Raw genomic sequence first — 25247 nt, forward strand, 5'->3', positions numbered from 1 at the left:
CCTCACTTACTCTTTAACCTGCTACCCAGTTGGCTATCTTTGTATGGCGTGGGACCCTAACATTGATCGACACATCAGCCACATGGGTTCAGCCCAGCCTTTGTTACAAGGCCTGGCCGAATTCATTGTAGGAAACAGTGAACCCCTGAGTCCATCACCATGGGCTCTTAATGGGCCCAACATTTACACTAAATGGTTCTTGGATCCAGCCACCATATGAAAACCCAAGAACTATGGGTAGATGCAAGATTAGCCCATTCATTAGGTATTACCCTCAATGGTCTTACACTTAACCTCTCAAACCAAATTTCAACGTTTGAAATCAACTGTTGCAAGGTACAGTGTTGCACTCTCTACTCACATGGATCTCGAGAATTAAAACATTTTGCAAACATTTTGAAACCATAATATATATATATATGTATATCTTTATATATATGATCAACGTTTGATCATTCACTTTATCTAACAAATGGGTTGATCCTATCACTATGATCACTCACTCAGGTGAATTCTCGGATTGTCCCAACATACCCAATTTTTGACCCCGTCTAAGGATCTCACTGACTGGCATATCAAAGATAACCCAATCCGACACCTAGTGCAGTATCATAATCGAGTCTAGGGGTCAGGTGTAACATTCCAGTTTTGCCCATCTATCTCCAAGGTCCAGGGCAATACTGAAATTTGGTCTAGTTCAGGGTTTCAAGAAAACACACATTACATGTACCTCAGGTCTCACCCTAGCAACTGAGATAAGCCACCCCAACCAACTTGGCAGCACATCAGTGTCAGCCTTGGCAGGATAAATCTCCCTAGATCTATCTAACGGCTGTGAAGATTCTAAACTAACACAAGTCTCATAAGTGTCCAGTTTAAGGGTATTACACAAAAACGCACCACAATGACATGAATCAATTATGTACTTTATTCATTTTCAATAAATGTAAAAGATACATCAATCAGATTAGAGCTAAGGGCATAATTGTCTAATCCTAGCATAATTACTCACAAAGTTAATGTGGACCCTTCAATTAGACTAGTTAGACAAAGAAAATGAAACCTTGCCCCGGAACAATGGAGGGTAGTTGATGAGGAGGTCAGGAAGCTCCTACTAGTAGACTTCGTTAAGGAGGTCCAATACCCGAGCTGGGTGGCCAACCCCGTGCTGGTGAAGAAGGCCAACGGAAAGTGGCACATGTGCGTCAACTACACCGACCACAATAGAGCCTGCCCAAAGGACTGCTTTCCCCTTATTAGAATAGACCGCCTGGTAGATGCGACATCGGGGCACAAGTTGCTGAGCTTCATGGACGCTTACTCCAGCTACAACCAGATTAGGATGGACTTAGCCAATTAGGATAAAACAAATTTTGTAACCGAACTGGGGCTTATTGCTATAAAGTGATGCCCTTCGAACTGAAAAACACTGGAGCAACCTTCCAACACCTTGTAAACAAAGTTTTTGAATCGTTGATTGGTAATAAAGTTGAATATTATGTTGATGGCATGGTTGTGAAGACCCAATTTTCAAATTCTTTAATTGATAATTTAAATTGTTTTTTTCAAATTCTAAGGAATTTTAACATGAAGCTCAACCCGAATAAATGTGTCTACGGGGTCACGTCGAGCAAATTCCTTGGCTTTATAGTGAACCAACGTGGCATCGAAGCCAACCCGGACAAGATAAAGGTCGTACTAGATATGAGACCACCCCAAAAAATAAAGGAAGTCCAAAGGTTAATTAGCCAGGTAGCCACTCTAAACCGGTTCATGTTGAAGTCGGCACGGTGGTGCCTACCCCTCTTTATGGCAATCAAAAAGAACAAAAAACTTTGAGTGGACCGAAGAGTGCTAGCTCGCTTTCGATGAGCTAAAGAAAGTACCTAAGTACCCCACTGGTTCTAACTCGACCTAAAGAAGGAGATGAACTGAAGCTATACCTCTCTACGAGTGACGAGGTGGTTAGCTCGATACTAATCAGAGAAGTAGACCCAGCCCAACAACTCGTCTGCTATGTAAATAAAGTGTTGTAGGTAGCCGAGACCAAATAGCCCGACATCGAGAAGTTGGCCTATGCACTAGTAATAGAAACTCGAAAACTGTGCCCATACTTCCAAGTCCACATGATCGTCGTCTTCACCAACAAACCCTTGAGGCATGTTCTACTAAAGCTCGAGGTGTCAAACAGGTTTAAGAAGTGGGTCATTGATTTGAGCGAGTACGACATCCGGTTCAAGCCACGCCCAACAATCAAAGCTCAAGTCTTGGCAGATTTCGTGGTAGAATGCATGTTCGGCACGCCGACCCTTGAGGTGGCTGAGCCAATTGGCACGTCGGAGGCATCAACCAGTGCGGCACCGGTTCTGGTCAGAGAAGGCCCGACTTGGGACGAGGAACCCTAGATCCTCCACATAGATGGAAGTCTAATCAGCGAGGAAGCGGTGCTGGACTCATACTGTACGGGCCGAGGGAAGTGAAGCTGGAGTATGCTCTCCGGTTCGGATTCGAGGCATCGAACAATGAAGCGGAGTACAAGGCACTGATAGCCGACCTAAACGTAATGAAGGAGATCGGCGCAAAACACATTATAGTATGCAACGACTCCCAATTGGTTGTGAACCAGGTGAATGGAGAGTATAAGGCTCGGGATCCTACAATGATGGCTTACCTGGCTAAAGTGAGGGAACTCCTATCAACCTTCCTTTCCTAGTTTATTCGACAAGTACTGAGGTCAGAGAACGCTGAGGCCGACGCATTGTCACCTTTGGCAAGCACAAGTGACAACACCATGAGAACAGTATGCATAGAAGACCTACCTCAGCCCAGCATTCTCGAGGGGGGGGGGGCAGAAGAGGTTGCTCCCGTCTTGCCAACAAAACCGAGCTGGGTTAACCCGCTTGTTGATTATTTGCTCCACGGGACCCTACCAACTGACCGTAACGCAACTCAAAGGGTAGAGCGTTAGTCAACTCGGTACATTATTATCGAGAGGTGACTGTACAGGAGATCCTTTACGCTCCCCTACCTACGTTGCTTACGGCCTTTAGAAGCAGACCGGGTACTCCACGCGATCCACGACTGTATTGGAGGTGCCCTGTGTGAGGAGCAGATCCGGTCTCCTATTTTACCGCTTTCTTTTTGGCCTTTGATTATTTTTCCATTTTCTTTTCCGAGTATAAGGAGGTAGGGACATCCTTCTGTTTAAGGAGTCGAAAGGCTCGATTGTTTCATTCCACTCTTGCATTCTTTCTAGCATGGATTTTTCAGTGGAACCCAAACTTTCGAAACGTGACAATCTAGTACCTGTTGTGAATGGACTGTCAGTTATGTGTATCACATGACATTATATGTGATTAAGACTTTTGAAAATATCAAAATTACCCTTTGAAATAAAACAAAATATTCATCATCTTCTTCCTAAAAAAAATAAAACGGAGCACAAGCTATCTGTCACAAACATCAAAAACCCTTCTTGCATACAATGATTGCCACTCCTCCAAACTCCTCTACCAAATACTTGGTGCACAAAAACCCGGCCAAAGAAACCTTTTGATAAATTATATAAACACTGCCATTTTTTAGTCTCCTGATTTCTTAACCTCCTCCCAACGCGCCTACCTTGGTTGCCAACCCTTCTCTTTGCCAAGGCCAATCCATCTCTCATAGCTTCCTGAAAACAACACTCGTTTCCCTATAATATGTTCTTTCTTGGTCCTTTTGTAATAGCAATACTATAGCAAAATGCTCCACACAATAAAATGCCTCCTCGGTTCAGTGGATCCCAGCGGCTTCAGCTCCAAGTCGATGGCCGAGCAGGTCATCGAAGCATGTTCCGATCTCTGCTCCATCACCGCTATTATCAGAGTTCACAGGTGACCCCACTTCTACAGTTCCATGTACATTACTCTCATATTAATAGGCATTCTCTATCTTTAGTTTCTCTTCACTTGTTTTTTAAACCACTTGACTTACCAAGTGTCGTCACCTCAGGGATCGAGCTGAGACGACACGGATTTTAGTGAAACGTGGTGCCAGGCTTGTTCTCCCAGGAAAACTGTCGAGGAAGCCAAGGCCCGTATTCTGGTTGAGTTTCCAGAGTCTTAAATCTTCATCATGGCTATCAATATATCTCAGCTCTCTTTCTTTCGTACAAACCTTCCTTTCTGAGTTTGAATCCCTCAATTTGCCTCTTAATCTGCTCATGTGAATCATGTCAGCACCCAAGTAAAAGAAAAATAAATTTATTCTATTTTTTCTCTTATTATTTATTTTATCTGGTTCATAATGAACTTCAAACATATGAATTAAAAATCAATAAGAGAATAATTGATATATAGAAAATTAGATGACACTTGAAGGATAATTGTGTCTTTTCACATGCCATTCTTTTTCTAATAGCCTCTTGGCTTCCCCTTTCCAACTGTTTAAGCTTCCCATGTCGTTCATCCAGATTTCTATTTGTGCCTTCCACTTTCGATCCCAGCTTATTTCTCAGGGTTAGGACACCCTCATTTTTAATTAGTTTCCTCCTGTTTACCCTTGATACCCATGCGCAACTGTCATCAAGATTAGATTAAGACTCCACGGAAAAACTGAGGAAACTGTTTAGTCTCACAGCTACCTAATAACTCAAGAAAAAGCAAAATAAAATTTAAAAAGATAAAGAAAAACAATGAAAAACTATTGGGTTTCTAGCATATAAAGCAACTTTTGGGGTTTAATATCAATAAAAGTAATATATTTAAAAATTTCAAAAATAGGTTAACTTTTTAAAAATAATATCAATAAAGGGCAAAAATACTGTTCATCTTCTTCTTCTTGTCATTTATTCACTAGAGCTGCCATCCGCCACCACCCGCCACCGCCATCCGCTATCAGAGGTGGTAGCAGCGGCGCTGGTGGTCATTCCTCTTCTTGCTACCGCCGCCACCTCTGTCTCCACCCATCTCCGGCAACGTTGCTAGAGGCAGAGGCGGAGGCGGAGGTGGGCTGAGGTGGCGGCATTGGACAGAGAAACCACCAACGCCGCCACCACCACCTCTACCTCTAGCCACCTCCGACAATGTTGCCGGAGGCGAAGGCAATGGTGGGCGACAACAGACGACAATGGCGGGCGGCGGCGGATGGTGGCTCTGGTGAACAAAAGGCAAGAAGAAAAAAGATAAACAATGCTTTTTCCTTTTATTGATATTATTTTTAAAAAACTAACCTATTTTTAAATTTTTTTTTAAATATATTATTTTTATTGATATTAAACCCCAAAAGTTACCTTTATATAGTATTTCACTTCTCGCAAACCCGCTCATACTAGCTTATATTCTATGCAAAGGTCAACTAACTATCAGCAACAACTTACAAGCCTACAATGCTCCTTCAATATTCCTCACAATGTTTGGTCCCACACCACCTCAGAAGTGGACAAATTATAAATCTCGTCACAGGTGGAAACAGTTGCGGGAGAATTTATCATAATTCAAGTGGGCAAATTATAAATTTTCCTATTTGAAATAAAAAAAAAATGCTTAAGATGTGGCCCACCATCCAATTGGGACCGCTGATTTCTACGAAATCTCCGGAAGTCCGGACCCGGGAGGAAAAATTGGTGACATCGCTTAAGATCAATGACGTGGCACTTCTTCTTCTTGCTTTGATGAACAGCCTCTATTTTTTCTTTTCTGGATAGTTTCCAAGAAGCAATACCGAAAGAACGAGGTAGGAATTAAGTCTTAATTACTCCTACGAAAAATGTCGTTAATTACTGTAATTAATAAACCACGTGGCTCACATGAGACCTAAACAACCGTGCAGATTGCTTGCGTGGTGGCTACGCTCATTAATTAATCACACATCTCCGTTACCTCAAAAATCCCCATCCTTCTCCCTGTAGACTCTAGAGTCTAGGCTGACTGTATATATAATACTTAAACTTGCCAGGCGGCCAATTATATATTGTCTGGTTGTTGGTATTTTAAGGAAACAACCTCGAAAGGGGAGGCAGGGTAACTACAGCCGTGCATTGGGAATATTTTCCCATGTAAAAATATACAAATACAGAGATAACAATGTGTTAAACTGTTAATTAATTAACACTAAAAATATATATTTTAAGTAGACGTTAGGTACCACAATGTCCACGATTCCACGAAGCTTCGCATAGCAAGAACTTTGCCCTTTTACCCTTTCAACGCTATATCTCTTTGTTTTATATGTTAGTCTTTTTAGCCCAAGACAAGTGCAGCCTTTTTAACAGAAAGGTGGCTAATCATACCCATAGAGAGTTCAGAGATTTAGACATTTTTCTCCCCAAAGTTGGTCCTTTCCGTTTCTATCGATGCCATTGGGCTTTACAAGTTGACGAATTGCAGCTTAATTCATCTATAAAGGTCGGTTCGGTCTGAGATTTCAAACTTTTCTGCGCTGAGCTGTTCTTTTGTCTTCGTCATCATCTTCTTCTTCTTTATCCTACTTGCAGCAGAGAAGCTAGACGCCTGAATTCTGAGTGAAAAAAAGTTCGTAAAATGATAAGTTTGCGAAGCGGAAACTGCTCGGTCACTGTGACGGGAATCTCGAACAACATGTTCATGTCTCAACATCTCTCTGGGAAAACCTAGAAAGCAATTCCGCGCGCCTGGCTTGCTTCTCTTTTTGATGTTCAAAAGAGACTGGCAGAGAAGGAAGTGGAAATTGTAACCGATTGGTCAAGAGGGGCTCCGATGGAGAGTGGTGGAGAGATTACCGAAGCATTACCTTCGACCAGTAATGTTCAAGATAAAATCTTTGTGGCCGTTGGAAAAGACGTGAAGGAGAGCAAATCGACTCTGTTATGGGCGTTAAGGAACTCGGGAAGGGATAAGATATGCATCCTTCATGTTCATCAGCCTCCACGTACAATTCCGCTCAGTAAGTTAATCAGACCTTTCCGTGAATATTCATTTCAAGCTATTATATGGTCCGCTTTGCTATCAGATTGAATGTTCTAGCTTCATAGTTTTTAAATCATTCAGAACTGGGATTTCTTGAAATTCTCTTATAGAATCTCTTCTCCTTTAAGAAAGAGTAGCCCAGTAGGTAGTCCAGCTGAATTCAGATTGCTAGACTGCAAAGCTATTAGACTTGTTTGTCTCTTTTCACTGTTTTTTCTCGTTTTGGTATTATGTTTTCGCTTTTATTTTCTTGCACTGAACTTCTTTCAGTGTTCTTGGTGACAAGGCTTCTAATTTTTAAATTCCAATTGAGACAACCAGAAGGAAAAATAGCTAGGAAACAAGACTTGGGGATAACTGGAACAAAGTATTAAATCTTTTCTCTACTGTTCTCATTTTTTTTTAATTCTTTTACAATTTTGATGCTGTTATTTTTTATATTTTGTCCCTATTTTCATGAATTATATATTCTATATGATACTGTTATAGTTTACATTCATTATTTCCTTGACCTAAGAATTTACATGATGAAAATCTGGTCCAGGGATTAGTTGCTTTATCAATAAAGTTCACATTCCAATAGCTTTACCAATAAATTTCACATCCAATTCAACCTTAAACCAATCTATTTTGGGTTTTCTACACAAATTCTATCCTCATTCTGCTCTATCAAGAGCCATGTTTGTTATGGAATTGTGAGTTCCTATATCAAGCCTAGAAACATTAATAAGAATGTGTAAGAATATAAGAATAATATGGACTTGGACAGGAGGAATGTCCTACAGATTTTGCGGTTCTAAGCTAAGAATAGTGGACAAAGAAAATTGAGATATATGAGAAAGAATAGACTGGAAGAGAGAAAAAAAAAACAAGGACTTAGCTCACAATAAATAAATTCAAATTATTCTTATTCCATATTCTAATTTACTCAAACACTAGGTACTAGTACTACCAAAAGATGTACTTTCGTAGACTCTAGTAAGAATAATTGGTTAGCCTACTTTCCTAACTTTAGATTATAAGATTGAAACAAAATAGAATCTCTGAACTCAATTGTCGCCTATTAGTATCTTGCGAATAAAATGGCCAAATTTTCCATATTCACAATTTCACATTGAATTTACAAAACCTCAGCCTTGTTGGGTATGTAACTAAAAAGAATTATCAGAAATATCAAAATCAAGCAAAACAAACATGTTTTGACCTCTGGAAAAAAAAGCATTAAAAGAGTAACATGATTTCAACCTAAGGTCAAAAAATAAAAGAAAACTATGGAGTCCACAAGACAACCATTAGATACTTCATAAACTTCTAAACAAACTAAACACACTCCTACATTGAACTTACTAAAAATTAAAATTCAAAAATCTTTACCAAACTGAAAATTATAAAAGTTATGAAAATATCACATCTGGTCTGATATGCATGAGTATTTACATGTGAATGGAGGAGGATATGGCCCATGAATCTGTAGGTGTCACAGACTGAATGGGAGTGGAGAACAAAAAAGTACAGAAGATCCGGACTCCTAGATATCACCTAGGTTGGTTGGCCTTTACAACTGTAAAAGAGCAACAGGTCCCACCAGTGAGAAACCCATTTTTCCCAGGAAGCTCCAAAGCTATAGATCAGTTTCTTTTTCTTTTCTTCTTGGTTTACTTTCTAGGATAACATACTTCTTAATGAATTGATTTCCTCCTTCTCTGGTGCAAATACAGTTGCCTTGGAAACCACTTCTTAATGAACTTATTTCCTCTTTCATGAGTTCAGTTCTTTGGAGAAGCACTTCTTTTGGTTGGGCCTGTTCAACTGCACAAGACTAACAGGTCCCACTGGTGAGAAACCACTTTTCCCAGGATGCTCCAAGGATCAGCTTCTTTTTTCTTTTCTTCATGGTTTTCTTCAATTCTAGGATAACATGCTTCTTAATGAATTTATTTCCTCCTTGTCTAGAGCAAATACAGTTGCCTTGGAAACCACTTTTTGATGAATTAATCCTCTTGCACGAGTTCAATTCTTTGGAGAAGCACTTCTTTCTTTAGAGAAATACTAGTAGGCCCACGGGTTATGCAACTTTTGGATGTCTACTCGTACAGATGTGGTGAGACCCATGAAAATACACATTACATGACAAAATTAGGCATGGATTCCACATTGCCTGAAGGGCTAGGTATCCCAAGAGTTGCATAAACTCATTTTTTACCAGCATTCCTCTTTTATAAAATGATTAGGAGAACTCTATATCTCTTATGTGCATTGTGCTCCTTTTTTTTGCCTTATCTAATTCACTCTTCTCATTTTTATTATGTAGACATGGTTCTCAAGCTATCTTCTATGGCATAGTAATTTTTATCTTTTCCCCATTTCTTGTTGTTCTACAGTGGGTGGAAATCTTCCAATAAGTGCAGCATCAGAGAAGGAAGCAAGGTTACACCAAGACCATGAAAGGCAAAAAATGCATGATACTCTAAATGAATATCTTTCGATTTGCCTCTCCACTGGGGTATTGATTTGCACTTGAAGTATGCATATGGTTGTTTCTCTATTGTACTCCAATGATGATTAACTTTGTTTCATATAGCAAAACAAATGATCCTCATATTTAATTGAAGTTGGGGGAGAAACTGTTTCCAATAATGTTAAACAAATGATCCTCATTTTTAACTTTGACAGTTTTATTGTTTTTTCAAGTGAGGTACAGTGATAATTTTGTATAATAGCACAAAACAAGTAGTATTCACTTTCATTTAAGGTTAGGAAAACCAGTGTTTGGTGATGAAAATTGCTTTTTCTCACTGGCTGTCCACCATATGTATGTACCAGATCTAAACCATTCTAACATCTTGGAGACCCATTTTGAATATATATATATATATATATAATGGACATACTTGCATAAATGTTCTTAATGATTGTTGACCTCAATGATTTATTTCTTATAGGTCCAAGCAGAGAAACTAGATATTGAAATGGACAGTATTGAGCAGGGGATCGTAGAGCTCATTGCTCAGCATGGGAATAAAAAACTCGTTATGGGAGCAGCAGCAGACAAGCACTATTCAAAGTATAAATTAATTGCAGTGTCTAATATATTTCTATATTTAATTTTTATCACTTGGGGTTTTATATTTTTTGTGATTGGTGCTGTTAAGACTTATAACTCCCATTCAAAAGTCTAAACAAGATAGTAAATAGGACCCTAATATTTCAATTGAGATAAAACATTATTTTTTGAAGACAGAACTAGACATTGATTAAGGAAACGTGTCAACAGGTTCATATTGGCCTGTTAGATGTGTGCCCTTTTTTACTCTCACTAAAATGTTGATATTGACATTTTTGGTTAACTCTTATAAAGTCTTATAAAGAATTTGACGCCATTTTTGTCTCTTCCTATTTGATATTCTATTGAAATAGGAATTTGTATTTTGATTGTCTGTGACCTCTAAGTTAAATTTGGTGTGTTTTAACCTCTTTGGTAGGATTATGTAAGACAAAACTCACTCAACCAACACTACTGAGACTTGCATTTACTTCAAAATGTGTTCATTAACCTGTATTCTTACTTGCCATTTCAGGAGAATGATGGATCTCAAATCAAAGAAAGCAATCTATGTGAGCAAACAAGCACATTCATCATGCCATATATGGTTTATCTGTAGAGGAAACCTTATCTACACAAGGTATGCATTAGATTTTAGTTACCACAATATGGTCATGCCAATAATGATGATAAGGGACCCAAAGTCAAGGAACATCTTGGGGATCCTAAAGGCCTCCATTACACTTCTAAATCTTCCATTATCCCCCTGCTTTGAACCTTTATACTCTATTTAAACATCCAACATGGCTGCTTTGTAATATGTGAGTGGTTCAAGAGACGGGCAGTTAAATGGCCTGAGCTCTTTATGATGAGTTACCACATATATAACATGGATGACTAGTTTCTACTTGTGATGTACTGAAGGAATCACGAGAAGTTTAACTCAAAAAAATGTTCTTCCAAACGGATCTTTAATGTGACAACCATCGCTAACAATAGAACCGTTTACGAAACAGGGAAGGTAGTTCAAAAGGATCAGAAACAGAGGTCTTTCCAACGCCAATGGCCAGTCCAAGCACCAGACCTACCCAATCAGCCTCTTTCAATTCTGGATCTCTTCTGCAGGCACAAAACAGCCATGTGAGGCTAACAAACCCAGTTCAGGATTTACTATTCCGACTAGTGAAATCTGATAAATTTGTCAGTCACAGAGGAAGACTCACAGCATCATCTTCCTCAGAAGTTTCTGGAGAAATGGCAATACCACGGATTCAGTCATCTATAGAGGTGACTGCCAATGGATGGGAAATGATATCACGAAGTTTCCCTTCTCAGAGTTCAGGTAATTCAACGTGGTCTTCAATTGGAGAAGCTGGCAATTTAGATACAACCTCAATGACAACGAATGCTCAGAGTGACGAGGGGTTGTCCTCTCTTTATGAACCCAACGAGGATCTTCATTGTACATCTCCTGCAAATGATCCGGTACTTGTATGTAGTTCTTGCTACTTGTTATAGTACTGTCTACCATCTGTATATTTAGTAGAGGGATAGTAGTTTTGAAATATGTGGTATGTGCCTCAAAATACCTGTTAAATCAAGATAAAGTGAAGTTAAATTCTTGCATTTGGGTTGAATCTGAGCCACCCAAAGTACAACATTCCCGAGTTTTTTAGCGGGTAATGCTGCAGGTTTTTTCTTTCAATGGTCTCCAAAGAACAAGTTGGAGCCTTGGAAGAAATCATGCATCAATTGTTAAGAAAAGCAAGTTGAGCTGGACCCAGTTCCAAATCCCGCAATCAATTAAGGCTTCAAAAGCTATGTGATGTGCTTGGTAGGTCTGTCCTGCCAGTTCTAACTCTGCATCTATACACCCTTGAATTGTAGAGAAGTTAAATTCAGTTTCCTTTGGCTCTGTAGGAATTAGGAGCTTCTCTTTCAAAACCATTGTCAAGTTGGGTCAGTTGGGTCTAACTTACCAACTCAAATTCTTTAATGGGTGAACAACTTCAATATTTTCTTTGGATTTTAGGTGGAGCAAGGACCAGTGAATGATGAACTATATGATCAACTTCTACAAGCCATGGCTGATGCTGAGAACTCAAAGCAAGAAGCATTTGAGGAGTCTGTCAGGCGTCGGAAAGCTGAAAGGGATGCAATTGAGGCTATACGAAGAGTAAGTAATTTCTTTTTTTGTCTGATCCAAATCCTTCTATTCCTTAATGGATAATCCTATTTTCGACTTTGACTTCATAAAGCCTTAGCCATCCATATGGAATCAGCTAAATGAATCCTTTTGCCATTCCGCTCTATCGAGGGTCATGTCCTGTAATGATGATTTTCTTACTTTGTTGATTTTTTGGTAGAATATTGTGTTTCTTTATTTACTCTGCAATATTACTACAAAGTCAATTTTCTACTTATTCTCATTGACTAGTAAATATGAGGGAAATTTCTAATAGAAAAGCAAGAAAATTAAAAGTTAAATAGATTATGCTACTTCCAACCTGAACAGTAGACAGAGCCTTACAGGCCTGTTGATCTTGAGTCCCTTACAATGGAATCAGCTGGCCAAATTTTGATGGGTTTAAGATTGTACTCTAAGTTCAAAAAGTTTATTAATATGTTTTTTGTGTTAAAGCGGCACAAAAATATATTAATTTAGAATTTCAAGTTAACGAGATGTTAGGTTTTTGCATACAATAGGAAATGCTGCATCATTTCCAGCTGCTTTAATATGTAACTTTCAAAATGAAAACTGGGGAGAGCCTTCATATTCTTCTCCTGGATCTCACAAGTACAGCTGAACTTTGCAGGCCAAAGCGTCAGAAATGTCGTATGAGAAAGAGAAGTTGCAAAGAAAAGAAATGGAGGAATTGCTTGCAAAAGAAAAACGAAAGGTTGAAAAAATGAAGAGCTTGTTGGAGCAAGCAACAGAAGAACTTCAGATTGCCCAGGGCAAGAAATCAGTACTGGAGAGGCAAATTTGTTATACCAACTCAGAGTTGCTAGAGTTGGAGGAGAAGCTCGTTTTAGCAGATGAACTTATTCTGAATCTTAAGAATGAGCGAGATGAGTTGGAGAAAGAGCGTGAGAGTGCAGTTGGAGAAGCTTTGGAGTTGAGAAAAAAGATGGAAGATGATGACACAAGCATATCAAGGATGCAATGCTTCTCTGAGTTCTCCGCAGAAGAGATTAAGGAAGCTACCCAAAACTTTGACCCAGCCCTGAAGATAGGTGAGGGGGGATGTGGAAGCGTATACAGGGGACACCTTCGTCACACCCAAGTGGCGATAAAGATGCTTCACTCTCATAGCTCGCAAGGTCTCATCGAATTCCAACGGGAGGTAAATCTGGCCCAAGTTTCATGGATTGAAGTTTGGCATTGTTATTTCACACTGGCTGATTCATGAGCATATGTTTGATGCAGGTGGATGTGTTGAGTAGAGTGCGGCATCAGAACCTTGTCACTCTCATTGGAACCTGCCCAGAAATGTGGTGTCTTATATACGAGTACCTTCCCAATGGCAGCCTTGAAGACCGACTTGCCTGTAAGGACAACACTCCCCCTCTTTCATGGCAAATGCGAACTCGAATTGCTGCAGAAATGTGCTCTGCCCTGATGTTCCTCCACTCCCACACTCCTCATAGGATTGTCCATGGGGATCTCAAACCTGCCAACATCCTCCTTGATGCCAACTTTGTCAGTAAGCTTGGTGATTTTGGCATCTGCCGTTTCATCCCCCATGATGAAGACTCAGCATGCTGGAGAACTGACCCAAAGGGTACATTTGCCTATGCGGATCCTGAATTCCTCTCTACCGGAGAATTAACACCAAAGTCAGACGTGTACTCATTTGGGGTAGTACTGTTAAGGCTGTTGACGGGGAGACCACCATTAGGCATAATGAGGGAGATGCAGTATGCACTAGAGAAGGACAATTTGGATGCAGTATTGGATGCATCGGCAGGAAACTGGCCTTTTGTGCAAGCAAGGCAATTGGCTCACTTGGCACTTAGATGTTGTGAGATTAGCCGGAAAAACCGTCCAGAGCTTCGATCAGACCCATGGAGGGTGCTTGAGCCGATGAAGGCTTCCTGTGCAGTTTCTTCATCAGCCCATCTGGGACCAGTGGATTATGGACGCGTTCCATCCTATTTCATTTGCCCCGTCTTTCAGGTGAGTGTTAACTACTTGGCTCTACTTTTAAAATCAAGATCAAATCTTGGCTTCCTTACCCAGTCATTGGTATTTGGGAGTAGGGACTAGCAATCCTCACTGAATTCTCCTCACAGCGTGTTGCAGCTGCACATCATGAACATCTCTCTTGTATGTTTTCATTCATGGGGAGATATTCCAAATGCACAGCTGCAAGTGCTGTGAGGTGGCTGTGAGAAGTGAGATCCATTATGTGAGGAGGAAATCCAGATAAGGCAAGAGTTCCGATTTCGTCCTCACAAGATGTTCCTCACACCCACCTTACAGCATGTTCCTCACATCTGCAAGTGCTTTGAGGTGTGAGGTTGGTGTGAGGAAGAAATCCAGATTCCACACAATTCATTCTCTCATCCATTAAGGGTGCAAATGAATTGGATTTAATCCCATTCGTTTTAGTTGGACTTGGATTAAATTCGTTTTAGTTGGACTTGGATTAAATTTAATCCCATTTAGCCGTAATTGGATTAAATTGGGTGTGAAAATATAATAGAAAAGTACGGACAGGCCTAATGCAGATTTCTAAATTCTCTTGCAAATCTATAAATATTCAAAATGTCAAAAACCCACTCTCTATGCACCCATATCCTCCCGTGAATTGGCATCAATTCCGAGCTGGCACCTACCCCAACTGTACTTTGTGCCTATGAATTCTGACCCTGGGCTAAAAGGTCATTCTCTATAATTCATTTATTAACTAGATGGAATTCAGACATTGTTTGATTTGATCCATTAGGATTGGGATTCAGATCGGGCATCTAGATATACAATCAAATTGAGTTCAAACCTATCCGTGAGATGTTGGATAGCCGATCGAAATTGGATATCATCTCGGATTCTTATTGGATCATATTTGGTTTACCTTTATCCGAATTTGATCAATCTAACTTGCAGCCCTACTCATCATCCATCACATCTTCACCACGAGGATATAGAATTACAACCCACCAAAATTATTATACGTAGGTAGTTCACAAACAGAAGAATGATATTACCGTTTTTTAAGGATATGTTTGGGAGTGCTTAAAAATAAGTGCTTATTTGGGTGGAAACCACACCATTAAGCACTTATTGGTGTTTGGGAAATAAGTCTGAAATAAGTGTTTATTTTAAAATAAGGGCTTATTTTTTCAGCTCAAATTTTCTATTTTTTTTAAGTGTTCATACTATAAGCACTTATTCAATTTTTTCTCCCATAATTGTCCTCAGTGAATTCTTAGAATACCAATTATACCCTTTTACAAAAACAATTTTACAAGTCACTTTTATAAAAGTAATTTTATGAAAAGTACTTTTATGAGAGTAAAGTATTTTTATGAAAGCATTTTTACGAAAGTAATTTTATGAAAAGTACTTTTATGAAAGTAAAGTATTTTTATGAAAGCACTTTTGTAAAAGTATATTTACAAAAGCAATAATTTTTATAAAAGTATTTTTACGAAGGCACTTTTATAAAGGTACTTTTACGAAAGCACTTTTATAAAGATAGTTTTATGAAAGCACTTTTATAAAAGTACTTTTACGAAATAAATATACTTTTATAAAAGTACTTTCGTAAAAGTGCTTTCATAAAAGTACTTTCATAAAGTTCTTTCATAAAATTACTTTCATAAAAGTGCTTTCATAAAAATACTTTACTCGTAAAAGTATTTTTCATAAAATTACTTTTGTAAAAGTGCTTTCGTAAAAGTACTTCATAAAAGTGCTTTCATAAAAATACTTTCCTCACAAAAGTACTTTTCATAAAATTAAAAGTGCTTTCGTAAAAGAATTTTAATAAAAGTGCTTTCGTAAAACTACCTTTATAAAGTGCTTTCATAAAAGTATTTTCATAAAGTTCTTTCATAAAAGTGCTTTCATAAAAATACTTTACTCATAAAAGTACTTTTCATAAAATTACTTTTGTAAAAGTACTTTCATAAAAATACTTTCCTCTAACAAAAGTACTTTTCATAAAATTACTTTTATAAGTGTTTTTGTAAAATTGCTTTTGTAAAAGGATATAATCGGTATTCTAAAAATTGTTTTACGAAAGTACTTTTGTAAAAGAACTTTTATAAAAGCACTTTTATAAAAGTGCTTTTATAAAAGCACTTTTATGAAAACATTTTTATAAAAAGTATTTTACATAAGTACTTTTACATTTCATAAAAGTACTTTTACTCATTCAATTTGTATTGGATATTTTGAAAATTTGAAAGAAAATGAAGGACAAAAGAGTCACAATTGCTTATTTAAGTGCTTATTGGAAAAAAAGACCACCAAACACTTGATATAAAATGTGTTTATTTTTTAAAATCACTTGAAAAAGCTGGATGCCAAATGCAAATAAGTGCTTATTCGAATAAGTACTTGTTTTTAAGCACTTATTTTTAGAGTTCAAATCTATGGGGTGCCCCACAACGTCCTGCAGCACATTCTCACCGTGTTTTAGGAACATCTCCCAATGATAATACCAGAAATGATGATGTCATCATCAGGAGATGTTCCCAATACATGGTGGGGATGTGCTGTGGGACGTGGGATGCATATGTAAACTCTTATTTTTAATATAAACACTCCCAAACATGGCCTAAGTCTATCGCCTCCCAGCCATTACCCATTATATGGCATAGCAGCAGACATCCATGGTCCTTGATAATAATTGCTAGAGTCCCCTGGTGTGGTATTATGAGTGATTAAGATGGTAATGGGTAACCGATGCCCGGCTGTGTCCAATAGGCCCATGACTGTAATAAGTCTTAACGTTATGCCATTGGTACTTCTAAAAAAGTCATTGGTTCCGGCTGATTTGAAAACGAATTGGTTCTTACGCTGTGTTTGGTTGCATGCAAATTAATTTGTATTAGTACAAATACATAAGAGTGCAAATGTAAAAAATGTAAATTCTTGTTTAATTTTGTTTTGGATTTTATTTTGTTCTGCTTTATGTCATAATTTACTTCATTTGTACTGCAATCAAATAAAATAAGCTAAAATTTGAAGCAAAAATAGGCTAGAATTTATACTCAAATCATTTGCACTGCCATAGTTTTGCATCAATGAAAATTTATTTGCATTGCAACCAAACACAGCCCTATTAATAACAAAAATACAGAAAATTTGTTGTTGGTTTATGGTTATGTATGTGTTTTTTTTTTCTTGGGCTGTTTGGTTGCAATGCAAATAAATTTGCACTGATGGAAAACCATGGCAGTGCAAATGATTTGAGTGTAAATTCTGTCCTATTTTGTTTCAAATTTTAGTTTATTTTGTTGTACAAATGGAGTAAATTAAGACATGAGGCAGAATAAAGTAAAATCCAAAACAAAATTAAACAAGAATTTGCATTTTTTTTACATTTGCACTCTAATGCATTTGTACTAGTGCAAATAAATTTGCACTGCAACCAAAACAGCCTTGTGTCCAAAACTGAAACCAAATCTGTTCTTGAATTGTTGAGTTTAAAGAACATGTTATTTATTATCATGTTCCATGACTCATATAATTTCTATACTTTTATTTTAGAAATTATTATTTTGGCAGTTTTAGTAACATTTTTTTTTTAAACAAAATCAACTTGCTTTTAGATTTCAAAATATAAACACAGTTCATGAACGTTCTTTTGGTTAATCTGCTAATATGGCAAATTTAAAAATAAATGAAAACAAAAAACATTGATATTGTAGAACACCCCCTTAAATGTCCATCAGGCATTTTATATGGCAGCCGATACCTAATGTTTAGGCTGAAACCTCCCTCCTTTTTGAACGTCTGTTGTGCTGTATTTTTTTTAAACCATTGATATAAAATGTCTGGTAACAAATTACAATAACTATCTATCAATCAATAAATAAATAAATAGGCCTTGTTTGGTTTACTGCTTTAGGCTTCATTTTTTTAATTTATAATGGGCAAGAATGAATAATATTAGAGCATTTAGTTACAAAATTCTTGCCATGGGTCTCACTACATCAAGAAAATTATTCATATCCCATCTTGCTTTTTTTCATTCTTTAAAGAAACTCTATGATGGCAAACATTAACCGTTGTTATAGATGTTTATTGGTGGATTGCCATGGAAACTTATGTTGACAGACATTGACCATTGGCCATCTGTCGGTAAATAGATGGTTTTGGAGACTGCCAGCACAGAACTTTTTCGAAGATTTAAAATGAGCAACATATGGCACTTACTTTTCAAATTGGAAAAAAATATATTATTTAGAAAAAAATAAGTTTGGTTCACAGCAATATTTTCTCATTCTGCCCATTTTTATTTATTTTTATTCATTTTAGAATTTTACTTTAGGTAATAATGAGAAAGAATGAGAGTTGAACCAAACATGGTAAGTGTATGATAACAAGAAAATCCATCATTAAAATGACCATGGTTTTCAAAACCGGACCGGACCGGATGGTCGGACCGGAAAAATCGGGAATCGGTCACCTGACCGGTTCTGTTTTCCCCCAAAGTCGTTGATTTTGGTCAGCAAACTACTGAACCAGCCGGTTAACCGTTCAAATGGTTTTGACCGTTTTTCATTTTTTTTTTGTTAAAACAGGCTGACCGTTCGGATTGAACCGTCGGACCGTTCGAATTGGTAACCGGACCCCTGGCCGGTTCGGTTTTAAAAACCATGAAAATGACACAAAAGATACTTCAATGCCATTCAAGTTTTAAAATGTCTGATAACAAGAAATCACCCCTTTTATTAAAATGAGTACTTCAATGCAATTCAAGTTTCAAAAATACCCCTTAGGCTATCAAACCACAGCCTTACATACCAAATATCAGTACTTGCTATTCAATTCACCAGAGATCTTCACCCAATATTGTCAAACTTGAACCACATTGAATGGTAGGATCAAGGTTCAAAATATCGATATGCCCGATATGCTGGTATGGGCGTATTGGGAGAATTGATATTGTTTTTTTTTTAAGTTTTTTATTTTTTTTTTCTGAAACCGGTTCAGGGGGGCCGGTTTAGGTCTCTTTCATCCCCTGAACCGGTCAAACCCTCGATTCACCCACTATAGGGGCATATCGGAGGGGTCTCGGAATGATACGTATCGACCGATACGTGTCAATACTTTGAACCTTGGGTGGAATTAGGCTCCCATTTCGGAAACCAATCTCTTGACTTTAGTTACAAGACTTTAATTAATTAATCAAATACATAGATGGGTAGCCATCATAATTGGGCATTTGGCAAATTGGATCAGGACTCAAAGCGTATGACCCCATACCCAAACCTTAATGGACCCGTAACCCATTTTTTGGTAGGATCTAGATCTAGGTGGACTCAAGCATGCGGATCCAGACCAGATACCCATTGACATAACACAACTAATCACCGCGTGGCATTTCAACTCTTGGTGAGTTGAAGTGTTCCCATCTAAAGCAGGATGCAGCTTATAGTTGTATGTGCATCACCTTTCCAAGCTTCTCATCACTCATCTGGTATAAGGCTGCATTTGGCATTAGGACTTACCTCCTTTTTTTGCAGTTAAAATGTCTTAATAAAAATTGAGTCTTGTTTGCTTATTGTCACTCAGCCCGCCTGTAATCAATTCAAGTTAAAATCAGCCCCCACAACGTCCTATAATGCATTCCCGTGTATTAAAAACATTTTTCGATGCATCATCGGGAGATGTTTTCAATACGCAGCGAGGATGTGCAGTGGAACGTTGTGGGGCGCCCTCCAGTGGGGGGCTGATTTTAACTCGCTTATAACCATGTAGCCTAGGTTGTCAGTTGGCCCATCGAGGAGATATCAATTCAAACCCGTGGAAAATCAGTTCCTTCGAGTTGTGTGCCCATGGCTTGCATGCATCTCTGCCACCCTACTAAGCCACTGAGCATTTATCTCATCACTCTATGGGACTAAAAGAAAACAAGAAAAGATAATTCATAATTCCAATTCCAGCTCAGCGGGTAACCCGTGCAAGTGAAACTCTTCCTAGCTTTTTAACATGAGCACGTGGCATTGCACTTGTTAGACCAAAAGCATCACGATTGGGGTCTTGGGCCTCATCCACGTGGGTGTAGATTTCGTGGGTTGCGTCTTGTGGGTAGCAGATCCGGCTCATGACAAGTTCCCCAGAGTCCCAGACTGGTAAATGGTCCCAGACCCAAGCCGAAGCCTTTTCTCGAATATGATATATCCGGTATATGGGTGACCACCTGGTACGATACAATTAAAGGACACCCTGTTGGTTTCCTTCAGTGGTATCTTTGATTCCTGAATGGAGGTATGGCCGCATGGGCTGGTCCAGGCTGTGTTCAATTTGAAAGTAGGACGTTCTAACTGAGCCAATCCTGAATTCGGGCAGGGCTAATGTACTGGAGGAATGCTAGGTTGGCCCACCCAGACTGTCTTGTTGACATCAAGGTTCAAGGGGCCATAGCTGTCTTCTGATTTACCAGCTCCGCAACAGGTCACCCACCCCCCTTGCATTGGTCATACATATAGTATGTAGATAGGACTCAAGTCAGTCGTCCACGTACCTGGAAGAAGCTGAAAAGTAATGGTTCGATTGTGCCTAGTATTTGCCATTAATGTGATTTAATCCCATTATTAATAATGACCCAAACATATTTGTCTTGATTTTTAACTTTATATTAATCCCTTTCCCTATAATATTATTTATAAAGTGGGACACTTGCTTTGGGTTTCGTATTTATGTGATTAATATTTATTTGCACACATGTAAGCATGAACTCAATTTGGGCTAAATTAGGTTAGGTCAATGGTCAACTTTAAATTTTGAATCTCAACTGAATCCGTTGCGGAACCCAACCTTCAATCTAAAGTTGGGTTGGGTTGGATTTATTTGGGCCCAGTTTCTTTACTTATTTTTTACCCTAATAGTCTCAGTTGGGTTTTATATGAAAACGAGGACCACAAGGTCACGATGTTTCAGCACTGTATTTATGTTACACATAACAACCAGCGTACAGACTGTGGACTGTTGATGTATTATTATATGATGTACACCTAACACTCACAAGAGCAGACATGTTGGATTTGGGTTTGGATTGCACCCTTAAGGCTGTGTTTGGTTGCAGTGCAATTTTATTTGCATTAGTATAAAGGCAAATTTGAAACAAAAAAGTTGTCAGAATTTACATTCAAATCATTTGCATTGCGGATCAGTGCAAATTTATTTGCATTGCAACCAAACACAGCCTAACCTACATGTTTATACTTTGCAATGTTTAAGTGCTTTTGTGCTTGGATTGAAAAACAATAAAAAAAACAAAAATTGATTAAAAACATGAGTACATCTTTTCTTGTATTATGGATTTATGGTTGTTATTCCTGATCAAACTGTAGGAAATCATGCGAGACCCTCACATTGCAGCAGATGGTTATACGTATGAAGCTGAGGCATTAAAAGCATGGATCGACAGTGGCCACGACACTTCACCCATGACAAACCTTAAGCTTGCCCACTGCAATCTTATCCCAAATCATGCCCTACGATCTGCAATTCAAGAATGGCTACAGAACCATCCCTGAAATCCTATTGTATGTATTTTTGTTATTCTTTTAATTTAAATTTTGTATATAACCAAAATACAAGTACACATGCCCATATAAGAAAGAAGATGACGTGAAATACAAAATTTGTTAAACACATTGTTGGAATAAAAATAGGTAAACTAAAATCAAATCCGAATATCCCTTTGGCCATAAATTAAAACTGGAGAGAAGCAGTAATAGATGACAAAAAACAAACATCCAAGTTTTTTTTTCTTTTTTGTTGATATTAAGAGAATTAAATTACACAGCACGAGGGAACGATCTCCAAGCTAAGTCTAGGAGGGAGATGCAGCGAAGATCCCAGGGGAAGTCTTTGAAGAAGAGTCTCGAATCTTTGATGTCCCTAACCAATCCCACTGCACAGTTGCCTTCTTTCTAGGTTTGAACATACTTGCCTCTAGGGGTGTAAATGGATCAAATTCTAATTGAATCAGATAATATCCAAATTCGAATCTGATTAGAAATTTTGATATTCGAGGGATATTGAAAAAATAATATTCAAATCAAATTCAATTAAATATTTGATTCGAATTCAACAAATTAATTATTTCAGGTAATTAACAAATATATAAAATAAATATTTTATTTATATATATATAAATTATTTATATATTTTAATTATTATATGTATAAAATATATAAAACATATAAATATTTCATATATTATATAATTCAAATCCAATTAGCTATTTGGTATGAATAGGATATCCGAATTCAACCAATTAGATATTCGAATTATCCGAATTTGATTCGATTATGTCAAATCTCAAATTCAAAATTAGATTTTCAAATACCGTTGACACCCTTACTTGACTCCTCGGGTAGACTTGTTCACGGGCCAGGCTTCGGGACTGATTTACACTGTGTTGGGCTTGGGTTTCGAGCTGGGCCCCATTCAAAATTTGGCAAAAATCAAGCCCGAGCCCGACCCATGAACAGGTCTACCCTCGAGGAAGACTTTTGGTGATGGAATTGTAGTCCACAAATCGGTGGGTGCATCTCCAAGGGGGATGAAGCTTTGCTAAAGCACTCCAATAGTAGTTAGAAAGTTGCCCTCTATCGTAATTGAGACATGGTTGAATCTTTGAGCAATTTTGTGGGTTTCGTAGGTTGCCCGCCCGCATTTCGGCTCCCATGATTGTGGTTTTTTCCAATGGGACTCATTTTTGCTAAAAGAATTTTACCAATATAGTCCCTGGCTATACAACCAAAAGCACAATTACCATTTTGTTTTAGAGATGCATCAAAATTTATTTTAATTTCATTTATTGGTGGTGGGTTCTATTTTATTCAGGTGAGTTGCATTGTGCACATGGTTCAGATGATGAGCATTCATCACATTTTGAGTCATTTGTACATTAGATACTTATGAATGCACCAAAGTTGTCAATGGGGTTGACATTTCTCAATCCATCAACATCATTTAATGAAGCTCTTATGACATTTGCAATTATAAATGGTATCTAGTTTGATTATTTGAAGAATAATAAAGAAAAAGTTGCAACAGTTTATACGAAAAGATGGGTTTGCATCCGCCCCCCCCACCACAGCTTTGCCCCCCAAAAACGTTCCATGGGTTGTGAGCATGCACTGCGTGTCCTCCCACATGCGGATTAGAGGGACTCGTGCGTGTTCTCCCACACATTCCACAGGACGGCCGTTAGCTCCCTCTCTCCCAAAAGGTCATCCTTTTCACTCCTCTCTCTCAAATTTCATCTCACTTCAACCCTCGACCTTCTGCTCTCAGAACTGAAACCCACCGGAGGTAAGTATCCCTACCGGAGGTAAGTTTTTTCTCATTTTCTACCTTGTTTTTTTTTTCTCATTTTTCGCCGGAGTGGGAGCCCCCTTCCAATTCCGCTGATCGACGCCGACAAGTCAGAACCGCTGCAACATCTACAACTCTATGCCTCTTCCATTGACCAACAACTCACTTCACAAGAGAAAAAATATTATGCTTTTGATGACAATTTAAGGTTCTAATGGAATCACCCATTTTCATTTAATAAAAAAAAAAATTGCTTCTAATTGTACAATATGATGTTTTCTTTTCTTGAGTAATCTTCATGGGTTTTTCCAAATCACTGAGCATGTACAATTTTGCTTCTCTTGTTCTCAAGTTGTCATGAAGGATTCTTGTTTCCTCTGCCTCTATGCTCTGTGCTTTGTCTCTTTGTCACCAGTCTAAAAATTTACTAGTCAATTGCTATCATCTCCTAGATTAGAGAACAAGGAAGAACTTAATTCCTTTCTTGTTGCAGACGAAGCACCAATTCCTCCAGAGCTTGAATCATCCAGACATGCGAGCATGATTTTTTGGCTTCATCTAGAGTCATCTGAACCGAACATTTCAACCCAAAATCAGTTCTTAATTCATTTTGTTTGTTTCAAGCATCAAAATATCAAACACATTCTGTTGTACATACCCATGTGGGTTGGAGCTTCCGTTGTTTTTTCTATTGCAAAAACAAAAAACAAGGTAGAAAATAAGAAAAAACAATTCTGAGAATGGAAGAACTGAGAACAAAGAGGGAAACTTACCTCTAGTAAATAAAGCTATTGAAACGATCATCGGCATCAACCGAGGGAACTCGAACAGGGGAAAGCTCTGGCGGATTTCAATTCGCACACTCCAGGTCGAGGGTTTAAGTGAGGCTGAGATTTGAGAGAGAGGAGTGAGAGTGTGAGAGATTACTTATTTTGGGTGAAGTGGGAGCTAAGGGGATGAGCTAACGGTCGTCCCATTAGCTCCACACGAGTTAGATGCATTTGCGTGTGGGAGGACATGCGGTGCGCTGTGAGTTCGTGGGATGTTTTTTGGGACAAATCTGTGGGGGGGCAGATGCAAACCCGGAAAAGATATGATTGGTACATATATAGCTCTTGGATGCAAGATAAGGAGACATTATAAATCAAATCATTCTCAAAAAAGTGTAAATGTGCAAAGGCTTTGAAGAATGATAAGCTAAGTGCAGCATGACTTACAAAAAAAGTACAAGAATAAATCCGAACTTGAAAGCACTTACATTATGTAGCAAAACCCTCAAAGAGTACATGAATTGATATTAGTAGGTCAATAACATATAGAGCCAAGAGGAAGGCAATCATTGGTATAGAGGGAATTCAAAGTGAGCAATATAAGAAGTTGGTTAATTATTTATTGTCATGTGTTGTTGAATTCAAATCTAGGGAGTATAGAAAAAGATTGGTTTCAAAGAATATTCATCAAGACAATTTTAAAGACTATTTGTGTGTTTCAATACAGTGAAGGTTGACTTTATGGAGGGTTGTCGCCCATTTATAGGGCTTGATGGCTGCCATTTAAAGCAATCTAACTTTGATCATATACTACCTATAGTTATACTAGATGGGAATAACTGTATATTCCTAATTGCTTTTGTTGTTGTTAGATGCCAAAGAATCTTGGACTTGATTTTTGTCTTTATTGTTTGAACTAATTGGAGGGAAAAGGAGCATGTTTGAAGTAATATATTTACCGCTTTAATTCCAATCTATATTTGATATTTGAATAA

At 38.0% G+C, this 25247-nt stretch overlaps 1 protein-coding gene and 1 long non-coding RNA gene across 6 annotated transcripts; one reads left to right on the forward strand and one right to left on the reverse strand.

Annotated features, from left to right (window-relative positions):
• The first annotated feature begins 6201 nt into the window (after window positions 1–6201).
• Window positions 6202–21803, forward strand: LOC104586370 (U-box domain-containing protein 33-like). 5 transcript variants are annotated; one of them, XM_010243576.3, is made up of 10 exons: window positions 6202–6386; window positions 6476–6903; window positions 9308–9429; window positions 9869–9990; window positions 10505–10609; window positions 10986–11460; window positions 12002–12145; window positions 12786–13316; window positions 13400–14149; window positions 21505–21803. In XM_010243576.3, exons 2-10 carry the CDS (start codon window positions 6717–6719, stop codon window positions 21688–21690), a joined length of 2622 nt encoding a protein of 873 aa, XP_010241878.1. In that variant the 5' UTR covers window positions 6202–6386; window positions 6476–6716; the 3' UTR covers window positions 21691–21803. The 5 variants fall into 5 exon arrangements, with proteins under 5 accessions (XP_010241878.1, XP_088746730.1, XP_088746728.1 ...); XM_088890602.1 differs by having other exon boundaries at window positions 6203–6386; window positions 10986–11454; XM_088890603.1 differs by lacking the exon at window positions 6202–6386 and adding an exon at window positions 8697–8761 and having other exon boundaries at window positions 6711–6903.
• Window positions 21804–22818: 1015 nt separating this feature from the next.
• Window positions 22819–24465, reverse strand: LOC104586369 (uncharacterized). Its single transcript, XR_733442.3, has 3 exons — window positions 24256–24465; window positions 24141–24170; window positions 22819–24050 (listed from the first exon to the last, which is right to left on the reverse strand). It is a non-coding gene; the product is annotated as an uncharacterized LOC104586369 (long non-coding RNA).
• Window positions 24466–25247: the final 782 nt, after the last annotated feature.

This window comes from Nelumbo nucifera, chromosome 6 (genome assembly GCF_055504915.1).
Source record: "Nelumbo nucifera cultivar China Antique chromosome 6, China Antique-T2T, whole genome shotgun sequence".
NCBI classification, from domain to species: Eukaryota; Viridiplantae; Streptophyta; class Magnoliopsida; order Proteales; family Nelumbonaceae; genus Nelumbo; species Nelumbo nucifera.